The sequence below is a fragment of the Ctenocephalides felis genome, unplaced genomic scaffold (assembly GCF_003426905.1).
Source record: "Ctenocephalides felis isolate EL2017-DRISC unplaced genomic scaffold, ASM342690v1 CF-g0.4_SCAFFOLD_01886, whole genome shotgun sequence".
Classification (NCBI taxonomy): domain Eukaryota; kingdom Metazoa; phylum Arthropoda; class Insecta; order Siphonaptera; family Pulicidae; genus Ctenocephalides; species Ctenocephalides felis.
Window position 1 is genome coordinate 33,693,354 of NW_020538040.1, and position 17,288 is coordinate 33,710,641.

Here is a 17,288-nt window from a genome sequence, read left to right on the forward strand (position 1 = left end):
TTTCAAACAAATGCAAAATCGTCGAAATCGGTTCGTGCGCTCTGGAGTTACATCGTCAAGAAGGAAAACCCGACTTATTTTTATATAATAGATAATACATAAAAGAAATTGTCTGCAAATAAATTATTAAATGCTTGGAAGAGTGCACAGTTGCATTCTCCCTAAATTAAAAAAAAAAATTGGTTTTAACCAATTGACTTGGTTTTTATGCGTTAGTTAAGTCTAAAGGCGTTTTCCTTTTTAGTTTTCTGGCATAGGAGCTCGTTAGGGTGGTTCTCCAGTCGGTGACTGTAGTTGATGGCATATCTTGTGATTTCTTCTTTTACAGTAAGCAGGCTCGTGTCCTGGTGGAGCAGCCAGTCCGGTACACATTTTGGAGCATTCAGAGTGATCCTTAGAATCTTATTTGTGCCAGGATTCGGTAGTGACAGTCGTCATAACAGCTAACCTATACTGATTGTGAGATAGGATCCAAATGGAAAAAATAAAGTATGTTTGTTCGAAGAAGTTCCCATTATATTGACGGGAAAGATTGTCGCCCTGGGGTGTGGACGGTTGTGACACTCGCACTTTTCTTGTATAGTTTGATTTTATAACTAATCCAACGTATTTCAGGACAGTATTTCTGTATTTTCACGTAGGTAAATGTTCAAATTACCATTAAATTAACTTTCATCCCAGCTAACTGATAAATTAACAAAATTATTGTTAATCAATTAATAAAAAATTGCCCCAAAATGTGAACTTCATATACATCACAAATTGCGCTCTTTGGCAAAACTAGATTATGCAAAACTCTTTTTTCTGGTAAAAAAAACGTTGAATTAAATCCAACATCGCCATCATTCAAAGATTTCAAGCATGATTTTGAAAGAAATTATAAACGCACCCAAGTACGTCTCAAATTGGTTGGTTCATACAGATTTTGTACTTTTGTTACGTAGTTATAGAATTTATTAAACTCTCATTCGATAATTCAGGTTGTTGGGTTATAATTAAACCCTTGTAGCTGTGGACTGTATTAAACACTGATTTGTTTGTATATTATGTATTTGATGCAGTTCTAATTACAATCACTGATTTGTTACTAAATTATAATGAAAGAAGATATATTTATTCTTATTGATTAGTCACATGTTGTTAAGCGGACTTTACTTTTAGAAGTGTACAACTAGTTCAATTAAAACACTCCGCTACCCCCTCTACCAGGGGTAGCAACCATTCCGTTTAAAGCTTAATGCCCTGAAGTTTGTCACCTTCATGGCCAATCTAATAAAACGAAAAGACGTCCGAACAGATTTAAAACAACATATTTAAAATTTAGTAAAGTAGCATGGCATCAAACGACTCAAAAAACGGCCCCTTTTCTGAAATCCTTTACTAACATTTGGATACACATTATTCTATTAGCACTGTGTACTAATTTATAATATGTACAGTTACTATCGTAGGCTTTATTTAATTTTTTCGCATCAGTATCACTATTACTTTTATAAGCTATACATAATCAACATTGAAACGGATGGGTGACCTTTCGACCTTTTTACCTTATATAATAAACCATTAAAATTACTGAATGTTGTTTATAACGACAGATTGTAATTCATAAAAGCAAATAAAAAAATAAAAAAATAAAACGATGAATTATAAGCAGCATTATAGTTGAAGTAATGTATGACTAAATTAGATATATTACTAATCTAATGATGACAGAAATTACACACATTTGAAATGATTAAAAAAAATTTGAGGGCCACTTAAGCCCAAGGTCTCCGGACTTAATAACTTTGGCAGCAATACCCCCGCAGAGACAATTTTCACTTGATGTCATAATTTAGGTCTATAATATCAAGTGAAAATCTGATATCACTGCTGCTTGACATCAAGCTGCACGCGAACCAGTGGTTGCTAATTCGCGTTTGTTATTATAATAACAATAATAACATGATAGATGCAATTGCGTCGCCAACAAATTATCAAAGTTAAATGATTATTCATAGAATATTTCCAAATTACTTAGTTTTGCATATTTTAATCGACTGCAATATTTATTTTTATACTAAGCTGTTGTTTAAATATATATAATCTTTAAATTTGTGCTCAACAACATATAGGTTAGAAGACATACATTGTCACAACAAAAAATAATATAAATCAACTATAAATTAACATTTTAATTAATTAAAATTTGGAGTTATTACTTACAGACTTCTATATTTCTCTGAATTCACTATTTCACTATTATATTAATTTTAAACACCAAAAAATTCACGTGAACGTACATCGCAAACTGCGCATTATGAAATGTCAAAACTTGAAGTTTCAACATGCGAAGTACTTCAGGCAAATCTACGAGAAAATTTAGGGCGCCAATTTAAACTATTTCAAACATGAAATTTTTAATTTATGTTTTTTATTTGAATGCAAATTTTTTCTTTTATGTGAATGTAAACTATCTTTTCTTACTAACGATAACATTTTTATATTATTTGAAAAAAATACTAAGTAGTTAGTTTGGAATTGTAATGGAAATATGAATTGTAATATAAAATATGTATGTAAAAATAACCAGAATGTATAAATATTAGAGAATTAGAAATAAAATGAATTGAAGCAAAAAGAGTTTAGAAGATGAAATGAGAAGTATAGTAAAAAAAAAGTAAGAAGTGTTTAGAAGATGAAATGAGAAGATAGAAAAAAAATAAAAAAAAGAATGAAGATGAGTTAAGAAGTATAGAAAGAATAGAATTATATGAAGAAGATAGTATGAAATTGAAGATTGTATAGGACATAAGATTGTATAGAATAATGTAGATGGCTAAATGCTCAAGTAAGCGAGGCCAATAAAATAATAAAAAAAAAGATATTTGAAAATGTTTATACCAAAATTAGTGTTAATAGTCTGCAGTGCTGGATTACCCCATAGGCCCGTGAGGCCCGGGCCTAGGGCGGCACGATATGGGGGGCGGCAAATTTTTCAGAATGTTAAAATTTTAAATCCAAAAAATTGCCGCGACGATTTATTTTAAGGATTGATCCTGATCTAGATAATTTTCTATGAAATATAATGTTATTCGTTTTCTATATCAAACTTATTCGAGGGCGTCTCATTAATATTTTTATTGATGCAAAAAGTGCATAAATATGGAAATTCGGTTTTTGAGAGAACGGAACTGGCGTTAACACAAACAAAGCGGATGGTTTTCCAACTTGTAAACAGGCAACGTATAACTGCCCATGTGAAAAACTATCTATTTGAAATTTATCCCGCAAACACTAAGCGATTCGCCTTGCGACTTGTTAGTTGTCATTGCGAACGCAAGGCGAACTGGAAATTGTAATCGTTTGAAGTCAAACGGAAGACCAGTCGGAATCATTGGTATGTCACCAAATCGCCAGCAATTTTTGATTGAATGGTAAAATTCAGTGCGTGTACATAATTATTCTTTGCGGCAAGAATTGCTCGTTGACTTAACCAAGCATAATTCTGATAATACTCACTATAATGTCATTACTCGAATTTTTAATTACGGTGCGTGAAGTTCCAGCAGCTTGCATTAAGGCACGATGCCATGCACAACTAATTTTCTTAGCTATAAACCTTGCGGAGCCCAAGACCTTTCCAACGAATGCAAAATTGTCGAAATCGGTTCGTGCGTTCTGGAGTTATTCCGTCAGGAAGGAAAACCCGACTTATTTTTATATATATAGAAGATAATCTATTTGAAATTATTTAAAGCAATTGTTGATTATTTTTATTACTCGAATTTTTAATTACGATGCATGAAGTTGCAGCAATTTGCATTAGGGCACGATGCCATGCACCACTAATTTTCTTGGCTATAAACCTTGCGGAGCCCGAGACCTTTCCAACGAATGCAAAATTGTCGAAATCGGTTCGTGCGTTTTGGAGTTATTTCGTCAGGAAGGAAAACCCGACTTATTTTTATATATATAGAAGATAATCTATTTGAAATTATTTAAAGCAATTGTTGATTATTTTTATTACTCGATTTTTTAATTACGATGCATGAAGTTGCAGCAATTTGCATTAGGGCACAATGCCATGCACCACTAATTTTCTTGGCTATAAACCTTGCGGAGCCCGAGACTTTTCCAACGAATGCAAAATTGTCGAAATCGGTTCGTGCGTTTTGGAGTTATTTCGTCAGGAAAGAAAACACGACTTATTTTTATATATATATAGAAGATTAATAATAAGTGCAAATTTTGTTAACATTGCTTTGCAAAAAAAACTTTAAATTTTCAAACAAAGTGCTACTTCGGGAAGTTAACAATAAGTCAGCCCTAGTAGATAATTTCTAATAATAAAGTAATCAAATATGAAAGAATCAACAGTCGGCTTACTTTCTACAAAAATACGACATAAGGAAAAGATTCAGGGCGTGAGGTTCTGATTTCTATTTGCACTTTTTGCTTTGTATTTTCAAGACGGCTGGACCAGCCTTAGCAAAAAACTAATCAGAATCAGTAGGAATTGAACATACATACATATATGCACACACTTACCCTATGCAAAGTTAAAAATTATATCTAAATAATTAAAAAAAAAGTTTAATTGAAAAAGTAAAATTTTGTCTGTCAAAAAGGGCGCCTGAACGGATAGGGCCTAGGGCGCCAGAGAGCTTAATCCGCCACTGATAGTCTGATAGCTAAAGTTAGCATCCGGATGTTATATATAACTGTTTTAACATGAGATAAATAATTCCAGACTAATAAAATATATACTATGTATTAATTTTCTCTTACTGACAAAATAACATTTTGATATTTTAATATTGGATGACAAAATGATATTTGGAATTTTTTATCAAAATTAGTGTTACTCTCCTGACAGCTAAAGTTAGCATCAGGATTTTATTTATAACTCTTTTAACATGAGATAAATAATTCTAGACTAACAAAATATATATAAATCTTTTCTTACTAACTAAATAACATTTTGATAAAATTAGTGTTAATGGTCTAGCAGCTAAATATAGTATTGAAATTTTATTTATAACTATTTTAAGATGAGGCAGATTATTCTTGACTTAAAAATATAAATGTTTTCGTGGCTAACAAAATATCATTTTGAGATTTTTATATTAAAATTAATGTGATTAATTAATGTGAATAATGGGAAATTAATGATTTTAATTATAACTATTTAAACATGAGACAAATAATTCTTAACTAACAAAATATAAATCTTTTGACTAACAAGATAACATTTTGAGAATTTTATATTGAAATAAGTCATATAATAGTCTTGCAACTAATAATAGTATCAAGATTTCAATAATAACTATTTTAATATGAGACAAATCACTCTTAACTAACAAAATATAAATCTCTTTTTGTCTAACAAAATAACATTTTGAGAATTTTACCTTAAAATAACTCATATTAAAATAAGCATTAATAGTCATGCAACTAATAATAGTATCAAGATTTCAATAATAACTATTTTAATATGAGACAAATCACTCTTAACTAACAAAATATAAATCTCTTTTTGTCTAACGAAATAACATTTTGAGAATTTTACCTTAAAATAACTCATATTAAAATAAGTATTAATAGTCTTGCAGCTGATAATAGTATCTTAGATAGAATAATAGATTTTAATTATAACTATTTTAACATGAGACAAATAATTCTTAACTAACAAAATTTTTTTTTCTTATATAACGAAATAACATTTATAGATTTTTATATTAAAATAAGTATTAATAGTCTTGTAGCTAATAATAGTATCAAGATTTTATTTATAACTATTTTAATATGAGACAAATAATTCTTAACTAACAAAATATAAATCTTTTCTTGGCTAACAGAATAACATTTTGCAAACTAATAATAGTATTAAGATTTAATTTATAAATGATATATATTTATAAGATGAAACGAATAAATAAGAGATTTATTAATAATTTAGTTTAAATCGTACAAGGATTTATTTTATTTTAAATTTACTAAATAGCCATTAGCATGATTTACTAAAATTCATATACTAATTTTACAATTACCAAAATAATAATAATAATATATTATTCTATAATAATATGTATTTGAAAAACTATTATATTATAATTGTACATCCTTCTAAAAATTAAGAATTAATTTATATGCATTAATACTTTTGGAATAAAGTAAGATAGTCAGGATAAATGATGGCTTCTCAATATTTAAATAATATAACTCACTTAGAAATTTTGGATGTAAAAATATGTATTTTTGCATATTAGTATCGTATACTTCGCACTTTCTTTATTTGCCACGTGAGCATTTATTATTATTTTATAGAAATGTGAAGAAACATCCATGATTGAATCTTAATAAAAATTTAAATGTCTAATTTATTTTTGTTTTATATCATTCAAACAAAATGCAATCTAGTTTTTCAAATCGCTTAAATATTTATAAATGTTTCTGAATTATTGTTATTATTTTTCTAATTGTATTATTCTGATTAAATATTGTATGATTATTTGCTTATTATTTCCCAAATTTCGAAATAAAAATAATACATAACCTTAATAATTAATTTTAGACATTAACTTTAAATCAATTATTTTACATTATTTAATATAATTAATGTAAAAACATTGAAATTGCTGGATATCTTCGATTGAAATGCGTGTACCATTAGCGATTCCCAAGAATGCTTTGAAGGTCTATACACCATCAGAATTCACAGTCAGTATGCCTAGTGAAAGAGGACGAACAATCAAGTATTTAATTTTCTTTTTTTAATTTGTAAATACATTCAGGCTGAAAATAACATATTCGTATAGCTATATTAACATTTACTATTGAATATATTTACATTTACTATATAATATTATGAACATTATTGGTGTTCTGCTCAAAGTAAACTCATGGTGCGATGGTTTCACAATTTTTACCACTTTTTCATCCCTTAATTATAGTTTAAATATTCTCAAACATTTCAATTTTCAAACTTCCACATCCATATTTGCCCTAAGCAAAACAAGTGTAGAACAACAGGATGATCAGTTGGACTTCACAGGAAAGATTCTGGCCAAAATCCTTACGAGACGACTCAAAAATAAGATCAATAGTCCAGTCCTTTAAGCTTAAATTAGGTAAGAATCTCGGAATTCGAGATACCCAGCAGTAAGTCTGTAAATACTTGTATATTGACACCCTAAAGTTGTCTTAAAACCTACTGCATATGGTAGGGTGTCAATACCAAATATAGGTTTTGAGACAACTTTAGGGTGTCAATATACAAGGATTTACAGACTTACAGCTGGGCATCTCGAATTCCAAGGTGAACTTAATATAATGACTGAACTACGAGCAAAACATGAACCAAGACCAGTTTGGTTTCAGAAAAGGAAGAGGTACCAGACATGCCATTGAAATACTGAGAGTAATGCCAGACATATGTCTCGATGTTTCATTCATAGATTGGCAGAAAGCCTTTGAGAGTCAACTGGAGTACGCTTTTGGGGATCTTAAAATCTAATTTTTCAAAACCTACATATGATAGGGTGTCAATACCAAATGTAGGTTTTGAGACAGCTTTAGGGTGTCAATATACAAGGATTTACAGACTTACAGCTGGGTATCTCGAATTTCGAGATGAACTTAGTATAATGACTGGACTACGAGCAGAACATGAGGCAAGACCAGTTTGGTTTCAGAAAAGGAAGAGGTACCAGACATGCCAATGGAATATTGAGAATAATGTCGGATAGATGTTTCGATGTTCGCTTCTGATTTATAGATTGGCAAAAAGCCTTTGACACAATCAACTGTAGTACGCTTTTGGGGATCTTGAAATCTAATTTTTGCAGGATGATCCAAAATCTGTAGATGGAGCAGAAAGTAAAGGTTCGAGTGAGCCAGAGAAATACAAACAGCGTTGAAATAGGTAGAGGAGTGGGGCAAGGATGCTGCATTGTCACCTATCTTATACAACCTGATAGAGAATGGCTCGTCAACTTAGAGGAAGAAAAATCACCACCATAAAATATGCAAATAATATCGTGGTGATATCGAAAATACAAACAGAGCTACAAAACATGATGAGCAGAATCGGCAAAGTGGTTAGAAGATGCGGAATAGAGATCAACATCAACAAATGGAAAGTGATGAAAATATCGAAACGAGATGATCCCTTGAGAATAACGATAGGAAATTGAGAAATGGATATATATATATATATATATATATAATTTAATTAAAAATAAATTTTAATTAGAAACAACACAATATACAATAAAACTAATAAACCATCATCCAAACCAATCGCGTCGTGCACTTAAGACTATAATATTATTAGTTATGTATTTACATAGTACTTATTCAATGACAACTCTTAAATTGAACATATTTTTCTAATAAACACTCTGATGCTAACAAAACATTATTCCATTTAGAACACACATTATATTTCATTTCTGATGAATCGCGAAAATTAGTTAAATAAAAGTCCTTTGCAGATGTGAGGATATGACAATTGGCGAAGAATTAGGACCATCTTGTGGTGAATTATGTTTGGACGTAATAATCCAACAATTCACTAAACAGCCGGATTTGATAAATAAGTTGGGTCCGGTTCATAGAATTACAGTTTATGAATCATTATCGGAAGAATTACCCTTGCAACAATGTATTGAGCTGATAGAGGTATAATTTAATATCTCAGTTACTGCTAAACTAAACTTGTAATTATTTTAAATGCAATTTTGTAATCTATAGGACGATGGTTATTGGATGCGACGTGTTTTTCATCGATGGTCCGATGTCCAAGATTTTAAGGATAACTCGGGAAATTGGAGAAAGTATTACCTAGAAAGACATTTGCAGGAATATATTCAGGAGCAATCGCCAGAATATTATGACACTGATAAGATAGCAAGTGACGTTCGATTGGTAAGATAGATTTTCATTAATCTATAAAACTAACAAGTTTGTAAATGAACAATTTTGCTTTCGACGTTTTTCAAAATTCCAAGCTCCATTGTAAAAAACTCATATTTTAAAAACGTTTATGATAATATAAATAATAATATTTCAGTCATTTAAGCTTAAATTAGGTAAGATGCTCGGAATTCGAGATACCCAGCTGTAAATCTGTAAATACTTGTATATTGATACCCTAAATTTGTCTCAAAACCTGCATATGGTAAGATGTCAATACCACATGTAGGTTTTGAGACAACTTTAGGGTGTCAATATAATAGTATTTACAGACTTACAGCTGGGTATCTCGAATTCCGAGGTGAACTTACTATAATGACTGGACTATAAGTGTTTCAGGCAAAGGTAGATCAATTGAGTATAAAAACCATAATTATTTCTCTCGCAGTGAAATAACGCAAAAGTAACCAAACTGCATACAATATTTTTTGTAGCCGAAATAAGTAAATTTTGAATTTGCAGCGCAAAGCTCTAAAAATATTAGAAGAAAATTTGTAATATTTCTGTAACAGATTTTTAACATTACAGTGAATGAAATATAGATCTTAACTCAATTATGAGCTCAATCAAAACAATTGGAATTATTTCCATAAAAAATACAGCATGAGCCCTTAAAAATACTTCATGTTTATTACAATTTAATGGTCTATTATAGTAATATACAATGGAATGTCGTCTTTTGTCATTGTTATTACTTCCAAGTTTTTCTAAAAATTTTCTTTTTGTTTCAGTTTGTTTTGTTTCTTATTTTCATTTTTCAGTTATAAATTTTTGCATATATTTTCATCCGACTAGAATTATTTCTGTAACCTCATTTCACTTATTTCTTCCTTATTTCAAAGTTCTAGGTTTATCTATTGGTAAGGTCACTTTACCAGAAAGTCAATATTTCTCGTCACCATACCTTTTCTTCCTTCCTTCCTGCTTAAATTTTTGCTTTTTTTCATTCCTGCTTAAATTTTTCAATAATTTTTGGTTCTTTATATTTGAGCAGCAATCAGAAATTACTTTAAGCAATTAGTTTTTTTCCTAACTACGTAGCTTTTTCCATCGGTAGGCCTATCACTATTATATTAAATGTTATTATTAGATTTTCCTAATACTGATGACTTTTTATTTGATGCAGTAATAAAAGTAAGGGCTATTTCCTCTTGGAAACATATTGCTATCTATACGATATAAAAATATATATAAAACTTGAATTTTGCGTACGTTTTCATTTCTATGATTTCTTTCACAATATTCTGTTATTAGTATTATCATATCTGTATATAAGATCAATTTCTTGGTAACAACTAATGCTTTATCGGCAACATCTGTCGTAGCAAAACATCATCATATTATGACAAATCGCTGATTAAATTCTGTTACAAAATGTGTTACTCTGGTGCGATTAAATTCGACCCGACATCGAAAAGTTACGTAGCTCAGGTCGTGGTGTTAAAATTCATCACGCATTTGAGTTGTGATAGATTAAATTCTTCGGGAAAACAACACGTGGTCACACAGATAAGATAAATTTAAATTCTTCTTATTGGAGTAATAATATTATTTTATGCATTTGATAAGCTATTTACGTCATTGGAAATGATATGCATTTAATTCTGGAATATTTTTTAGAGATTTCGAGAATAGGAACTTGATAAAATATAATTGTGAAGGATAGTCGATGATCTTGAATAAAAAAACGTATGTCGCTACAATTACGATATAACTTATATTCATTATTTTTCAAATCTGCATGAAATTATTCATATAAAATTATATTTTTTTGAAAAAAAACGATTAAGGTCATTGAACAGAAACGAAAAACTTGGTAATAAATCCAATGGACTCTTTAATATCAATATATGTACTAAAATGCTAGTTTTAGTATAGGGTAAAGCAGGGCTTAAAGGTCTGCGGGTAAAAAAGTTAGGAATTTTACAAAACATTTGAATATTTTTAACAAAATACCAGATTAAGATTATATACAGTGTTATCTTTGAAAAAAATATGCCAATAAAATTTATATTTTGCATTAGTTGAACACTGTAACTTATTTTGTAAAATCCCTTGAATATTAAAAATAAGACATTTGATCTGTTTGTCCCAATTTACCCCGCCTATGAGATAAAAAGAACCATCTGACAAATTTTCGAAAAAAAAAACATTTTTACAATGATGAATTAGCTGGGAGTTTTATTGTTAGATAGTTGTTTGTTTGATATGTGGTATTTGTTGTGATGTAATTGGTTTGGTTTTCACAATATAGTTGCTCAAAGTCAAATTGGACCTTTGTGCTCTGCCTTACCCTATCAATTTAAAATAATTATGGTAATGCCAAAAATGATTGCCAAATGAAAAGGGAAAAGGGAAAGATTGCCAAATCGCACAATTTCAATTACCTTGCATAATACTTCAAATTTGGATTTTAATTTTAAATTTTCCTATAACTCAAAACATTTCGAAAAATTATTAATTATAACATAAGCAAATGAGGGAATTAGCATTTGTTTAAAGAAAATATTTTGATTAATAAATATGCACAAGACTCGTGAACAAACTCGATTTGCACTTTACTGTAATATAAAAAAGATTGTTCTGTATTATAAATATCATTTGATTAGAAGTTAGAGATGCGGAACTTGCTATTTATATTCTCTAATTAACTTTTAATAGTGATATTACATCTAAATTAGTTCATGAGATATGAATCATGGTATACAGACAGGCAAATTTGAAATAAAAATAAGAATAAAATTTTATCTGGGCTCTTTTTTTCTAAATATAAATAAATTCAGATTCAAAAAACATTTCCTATATTTCAATGATTTGAAATAAAAACTGATGATTTTTAAATTTTCATACTCTACTTGAAATTATGATCTGACTACCCAACACTCATTGTCAGTGCAGAGAATAATATTGTACAGAAATAAATAAGTCATTATTAGATGGAAGACCAATTAGGAACACCGCGTTTACTAGTATGATTCCTCATACCAACACTTCCATCTCCTTGAGATATATAAAGTGTAAAATCGGTTAAAATTTAAGAAATAGATGAACAAAAAACAGTTGTAATAATTTCAAAAAAAAAATCATATTGCCTTAAATAAAATAATCAACAAAATCAATATTCCCTGAGCAGCTCGCACCTTACATAATAGACCTCGACATAACGGAATTAAAAGCAAGAGAGACTCCTGCACCTTCCGAAGAGGAACCAGAAGCACCTCCAGCTTATTGCGCAGATCATTTTCCATTGGACTGCGTGATTAGGTATTTGCCCAAACTGGAAACTCTCAGAGTCAAATATAATCCGAAACATCTTGGGGAAAAATTTACTTGGGAGTTGCTATCGATGTCCATAGAAGATTGCCGATGGTTAGGCAGAGGTATAAAACAGGTACAAAAATTATTAAAGAAAAAAATTTTTATATATTTTAGATTTCAAATTTTGAGAGAATCAGAATATATCAAACAGAAACTGCACAAGCTTGTGCCACCTGCTTTCTTTGCTAGTACCTTTATTGCTTCACCAAGTAATATGCCCGATTAGACCACAATTTATGAGAAACATATAGATTCAAAGTAATTCAAACTCACACTCCGAAATAAATTTGAGTTCATTTTAACAGCAACACAAAAAGGAATTTAACACGGAAAACAAACAAGTTGTCTTTCATATTATGAAATAATAATATGTATTTATAACCGATGAAAATAAGTTTAGAAAATGAATTTTGTAATAAAAAGAATTAATGGAGCAAGTTTAATTAAAAATTTCATTAATAAAATTTAAATGACATCGATTTGATTTTACTGTAGATACCCAATCTTAGGATATTGTGCATACACAGAAGTTTTTTGGGTGATAAGGAAATACAACCCTTACTGCAAGAATTGGCTACATATGCACCGTTAGAAGAATTGGATTTTTCTTACTGCAGAATTGGGAATCAAGGTGGTTTAATGATAGGAAAATTATTGTCGATGCATCCGACTCTAAAAATATTAAAGTTACCTTGCAATTGCATTGGTGATCTTGGAGCACGAGGAATAGCTTATGGACTCATGCAAGAAGGTTCTGCTCCGCTGAAATATTTAGGTTTGTATTAGAAATTTTATTGTTTAATAATATTTTAATGCTTATATTAAAACTTATTAATAAAAAATAACGTCTTTAAGAGATATTATTAAAATTTATAATTCTCATACTGAATTTTTTGATCCGTAAAAAGCATATTAAAATAAACATTTGCTGTCTTTTTGTTTTTCTGACTTATGTGGCAGCACTAAAGATTTACTGATCATTGTTTGCATAGAGTTAGAAAATGATTTATAGATCTTTGTATAATAATTTATATATTACATAAATCATGAACTGTATTGCCAGATATGCGTCTAAATCCTCTTAAAGAAGAAGGCATAACAAGTTTACTTAGCGGACTTATACGAATTAGGAAACCAGAAACATTAATAATAGCAGCAGTCGAAGCATTTGCCGAAGGAGCGTTAAGAGTTAGTTATATGATAAATAAGTAGAAGAATTAATTATATTTAATGAATATTACTGTTAAAAATATAATAGATTGCCGAAGCAGTGAATTTACAACGATCAATTCACGTATTGGATATTACAGCAAATAAGTTAGGCGCAGAAGGTGGTGAATGGTTAAACAGCAGTATGGTCCATAACCAAATGATTACCAGTATTGACTGCCGTGAAACTGGTAAGATAAATATAGTTCTATTCTAAGTTTAATTCTAATCATTCTATCAACTCAACATCAATTTAACTCACATGTTTTAAAATAAATAAGTTCAAATTCCGATCAGAATGTGTCAAACATATAATGCAAACTGTTGACAAGTTAATCACCAGGTCGGTCGTACTCATAAGTGTCTGACGCTAGTTCTATATGAGCCATGTCAGACATACGCGATTTGGTAGAAGGAAAAAACAGTTTTATTATAAGGCCATGTCAGTCATTTATATGTGACATAAATAATAGTATTTTTCCAGGAATGTCGGCAAAAAAATTCTTTGATACATCAAGTTTTCTTGGCGCATTTTTAACTATTTTTTTTAATTGAGTGACCCTTGTAAATTGTTTCTGATATTATCGTGATTATTGAAAACGCTGTTGTTTTTTTGAATATTTTCTAAATTATTGTTACTAGGTACAAATACGAATATATTTTATATTGTGCACTCATTCCAACATATCCTACTTTATTCAATACTCCCAATATGTAATTAAGTAACAAATCTTCCAAAATTGCTGTTATTTATAATACTCATGTACATAAACTAGTAATTTTTGATTATTAATCAATATATAATGAAATAAACGAATTCATATACGGTCAAATTGAATAATTTTTTAATTAAAGGCTTTTTTTCAATATTCAAATGTTTTCAAAATTTTCAAAAATGTTCAAAAAAAATTGTAAAAAAATATTACTTTCCTTTTCTGAGCCTCTAACACTTTTAAATTTCAATACAAAAAGTTCTATCAATTTACCTTAAGGCACGATGCAATGCACCACTTTTTTGTATATAAAAATTGTATTAAAAAATGATCCCTCAAAAGTTTGAATCAATGCAGCGCAGTAAAAAGAGTTGATTATATTATGAAATTCTTGCTACAGCTGTTTTAGTGCAAAAAATCAAGTATGCTCAGTGTACCCCATAAGTGAAGCAAGTGTAGTACTAAGAAAGTATAATGAAACCATAGGTTAGGTTAAGTAATGTCGATTGGTGATGAAATAAAATCTTTATTAACAGAGAAAAACAACACTTATGGTAATTTTCTTTAAATAATTAACCAAAAGTAGAATCAACAAAACAACATGATATCTCAGGAATAATTTTACCATTATATTCAGTCATTTTGTTTAAAATCATTATTTTTATAATATTACTTAAAATTAGCTTAAAGCTTCAAAATAATAATTAATTTTTGAAAGTCAATGGTAATTATCTCAGTCATAGAACAAGTTCAGCAACTATGGTCAACTAACCCCAACTCGAAATTTCAAAATAAAAGTGAGATTAAAAAAACCGTGAGAATATACAGTAGAACTCCAATTATCCGAATTAATGGGGACCAGGACCCATTTGAATAATCAAATATTCGAATAATCGGAGTTTTTTTAAAAATTGCCATTGGAGAGAAAAAAAGTACGTTTTGATATTGCACTATTTTTTTATTGAATTAAATGAAAGAAACATGACATTTTCACATGTTTTAAATATAAATAAAATGTACTTATGTACAAGTTTAGAATAAAAATCATTGTTTTTTAAACATCTCCGTCAAATCAAAACAAACAATGTGCCTACACTGGCTTTGCTGGTGGAAGAATAATAGCGCACTTAGACTTTTTTTGGACAATTTTTTTTCTGAAAGTAATTCGGATAATCGGCGATTCGGATAGTCGGAGTTCGGATAATTGGAGTTCTACTGTACTAAGAATTTCAGTGCGTATTAAAAGTACGACAAATTTATGAAAGATTAACATTTACCTTATTGATAACAAATAACATTTGACTAAACCAGAAGAAAACTCGTGATGAATGACTTTTTCACTTTTTGGTCTCAAATTGAACAAAACGCCCGTGCGCCCCACTCATTGTCCAGCGGCCACTAGCGATCGCGGGATTTTTACTTCTCCCAAACCTCTAACTTTCCCCCGATGCCTAAATGGGCGAGATATTTCGATTGCTTAAATTGACCCTATTCTCAACTAGCTCCGCTCCACCCTATAAGATTCGATGTCAAAAAATATTTTTGATATGAATTTCAACATCTAAAAATAGTATTATCAGCAAGATTAATTAATTTACTAATCACTTTCCTTACTTAGGTATTCCTGAAGAAATCGTTCAGAAAATCCAAGAGATGGCGACGAGAAATGAAGAGAACGAGGCACTCCACCTGTCGAATTGCTGCACATCCAGAGCGAAGAGGTGATTCGAGGGTATTTTCTTTCGCGCTGACGGAGAGCGAGATCGCTCTGCAGGACGCCAAGGACGCCGAATACAAGCGCAAGCGGAGGAGGCCGAACGCAGGAGGCAACTTGAGCTCAGTATGACCGAACAGCTGACTGAAGAACAAGAAAAAGTATTAGAAGAAAATTTAGAAGAGGAGTAACAAGATAGAAAAATGACAAATAGTAAGTAGATCTCAGGTTTTTTATGTTATGTTTTTTCTGAAAATATCTAGGGAAAGTACGGACAAAATGACATGATTTTCTCAATCGTCTCAATAGTTTTAAGGGGGTCTTCCTATGTAACGGCCTGTTTTTTAGGGATATTTTAGATTTTTTTTTCTACGACCAGTAAATATTTAGAGCTTCAAGTTTTTTATCATTTATTAATACATATTTGGACAGTATAATATAAAATTTCAGCTAAAAATATTCAGTCAAACTAGAGTTACAGCGCTCTGAACACCCTCGCCTCGAAAAAAAGAGCTCCCACTTCCTCCACGATTCCGGCTGATCGGCTTATCTAAAAAAAAAACGGCGTTTTAATTTGTAGGCTTAAAAGCACGGAATGACCTATAATCAAATGAAATAAAAAAATTGGATTTTTGATAGACATTTGAAATAAAAGTTGCAAATTAGGCGTTTTTTTTGTTTTTTGCTATAACAAAATCGAAGTTTGAAAATAGTTCATTCCATGCGTTTAAATATATTGAGTGTGCCCTGTAAATTTCAAGTAATTCGGTCCAGCCGTTTCTGAGATACAATGGAGGAAAGTTTGAAAAACACAATTTTGACAAAAACGCGTTTAAAGTTTCAAGTCCGTTAAAAACTATTAAAATATCAACTTACTCTCAATCGGCGATGCCTGGTCCATAGAGTATTCCTACCTCTTCCTCGTGAAACTCTTTTGAAGCAGATTGTTCAGCTCTTGAGTCAATCCTGGCTTGTTTAACGACATCACTTACGCGCCGCTCAGAACGTAAGATTCGCTTTTCATTCCGTTTCTCAACATACGCTTGGGCTTCACGACCAACAGGGCATCCCATAATCGACATAACTTTTAAAATACCTTGAAAACCTTCATTAAAGATAATAAACTGCTAAGTAGCTAGCAATTTCAACAATTTTGGGACCAGAATGAAGATGTTAGGAGCGAAAGTCCAAATCAAAGAATTCAAAGATTCGTTATTGTTTTGTGTCTCTGCTCCTAAACAAACTTGTATAAACGGATATATGAATAAAAGGGAGAACGGGTATAAAGCCGACGGTACACAATAGGCCCGGGCTCTAACTGCCAACTCAGCGCTCCGAACCGCTCTTTCCTTTACCTGCTGCATCTTTAAACGACT

The 17,288-nt window shown here is 30.3% G+C and overlaps 1 protein-coding gene across 1 annotated transcript; it reads left to right on the forward strand.

Annotated features, from left to right (window-relative positions):
• The first annotated feature begins 6,639 nt into the window (after positions 1–6,639).
• LOC113374867 (dynein regulatory complex subunit 5-like) lies at positions 6,640–16,103 on the forward strand. The gene is made up of 8 exons (XM_026614828.1): positions 6,640–6,737; positions 8,478–8,664; positions 8,737–8,910; positions 12,092–12,349; positions 12,772–13,051; positions 13,340–13,464; positions 13,535–13,676; positions 15,955–16,103. The coding sequence occupies exons 1-8, from the start codon at positions 6,640–6,642 to the stop codon at positions 16,101–16,103; spliced, it is 1,413 nt and encodes a 470-aa protein (XP_026470613.1).
• Positions 16,104–17,288: the final 1,185 nt, after the last annotated feature.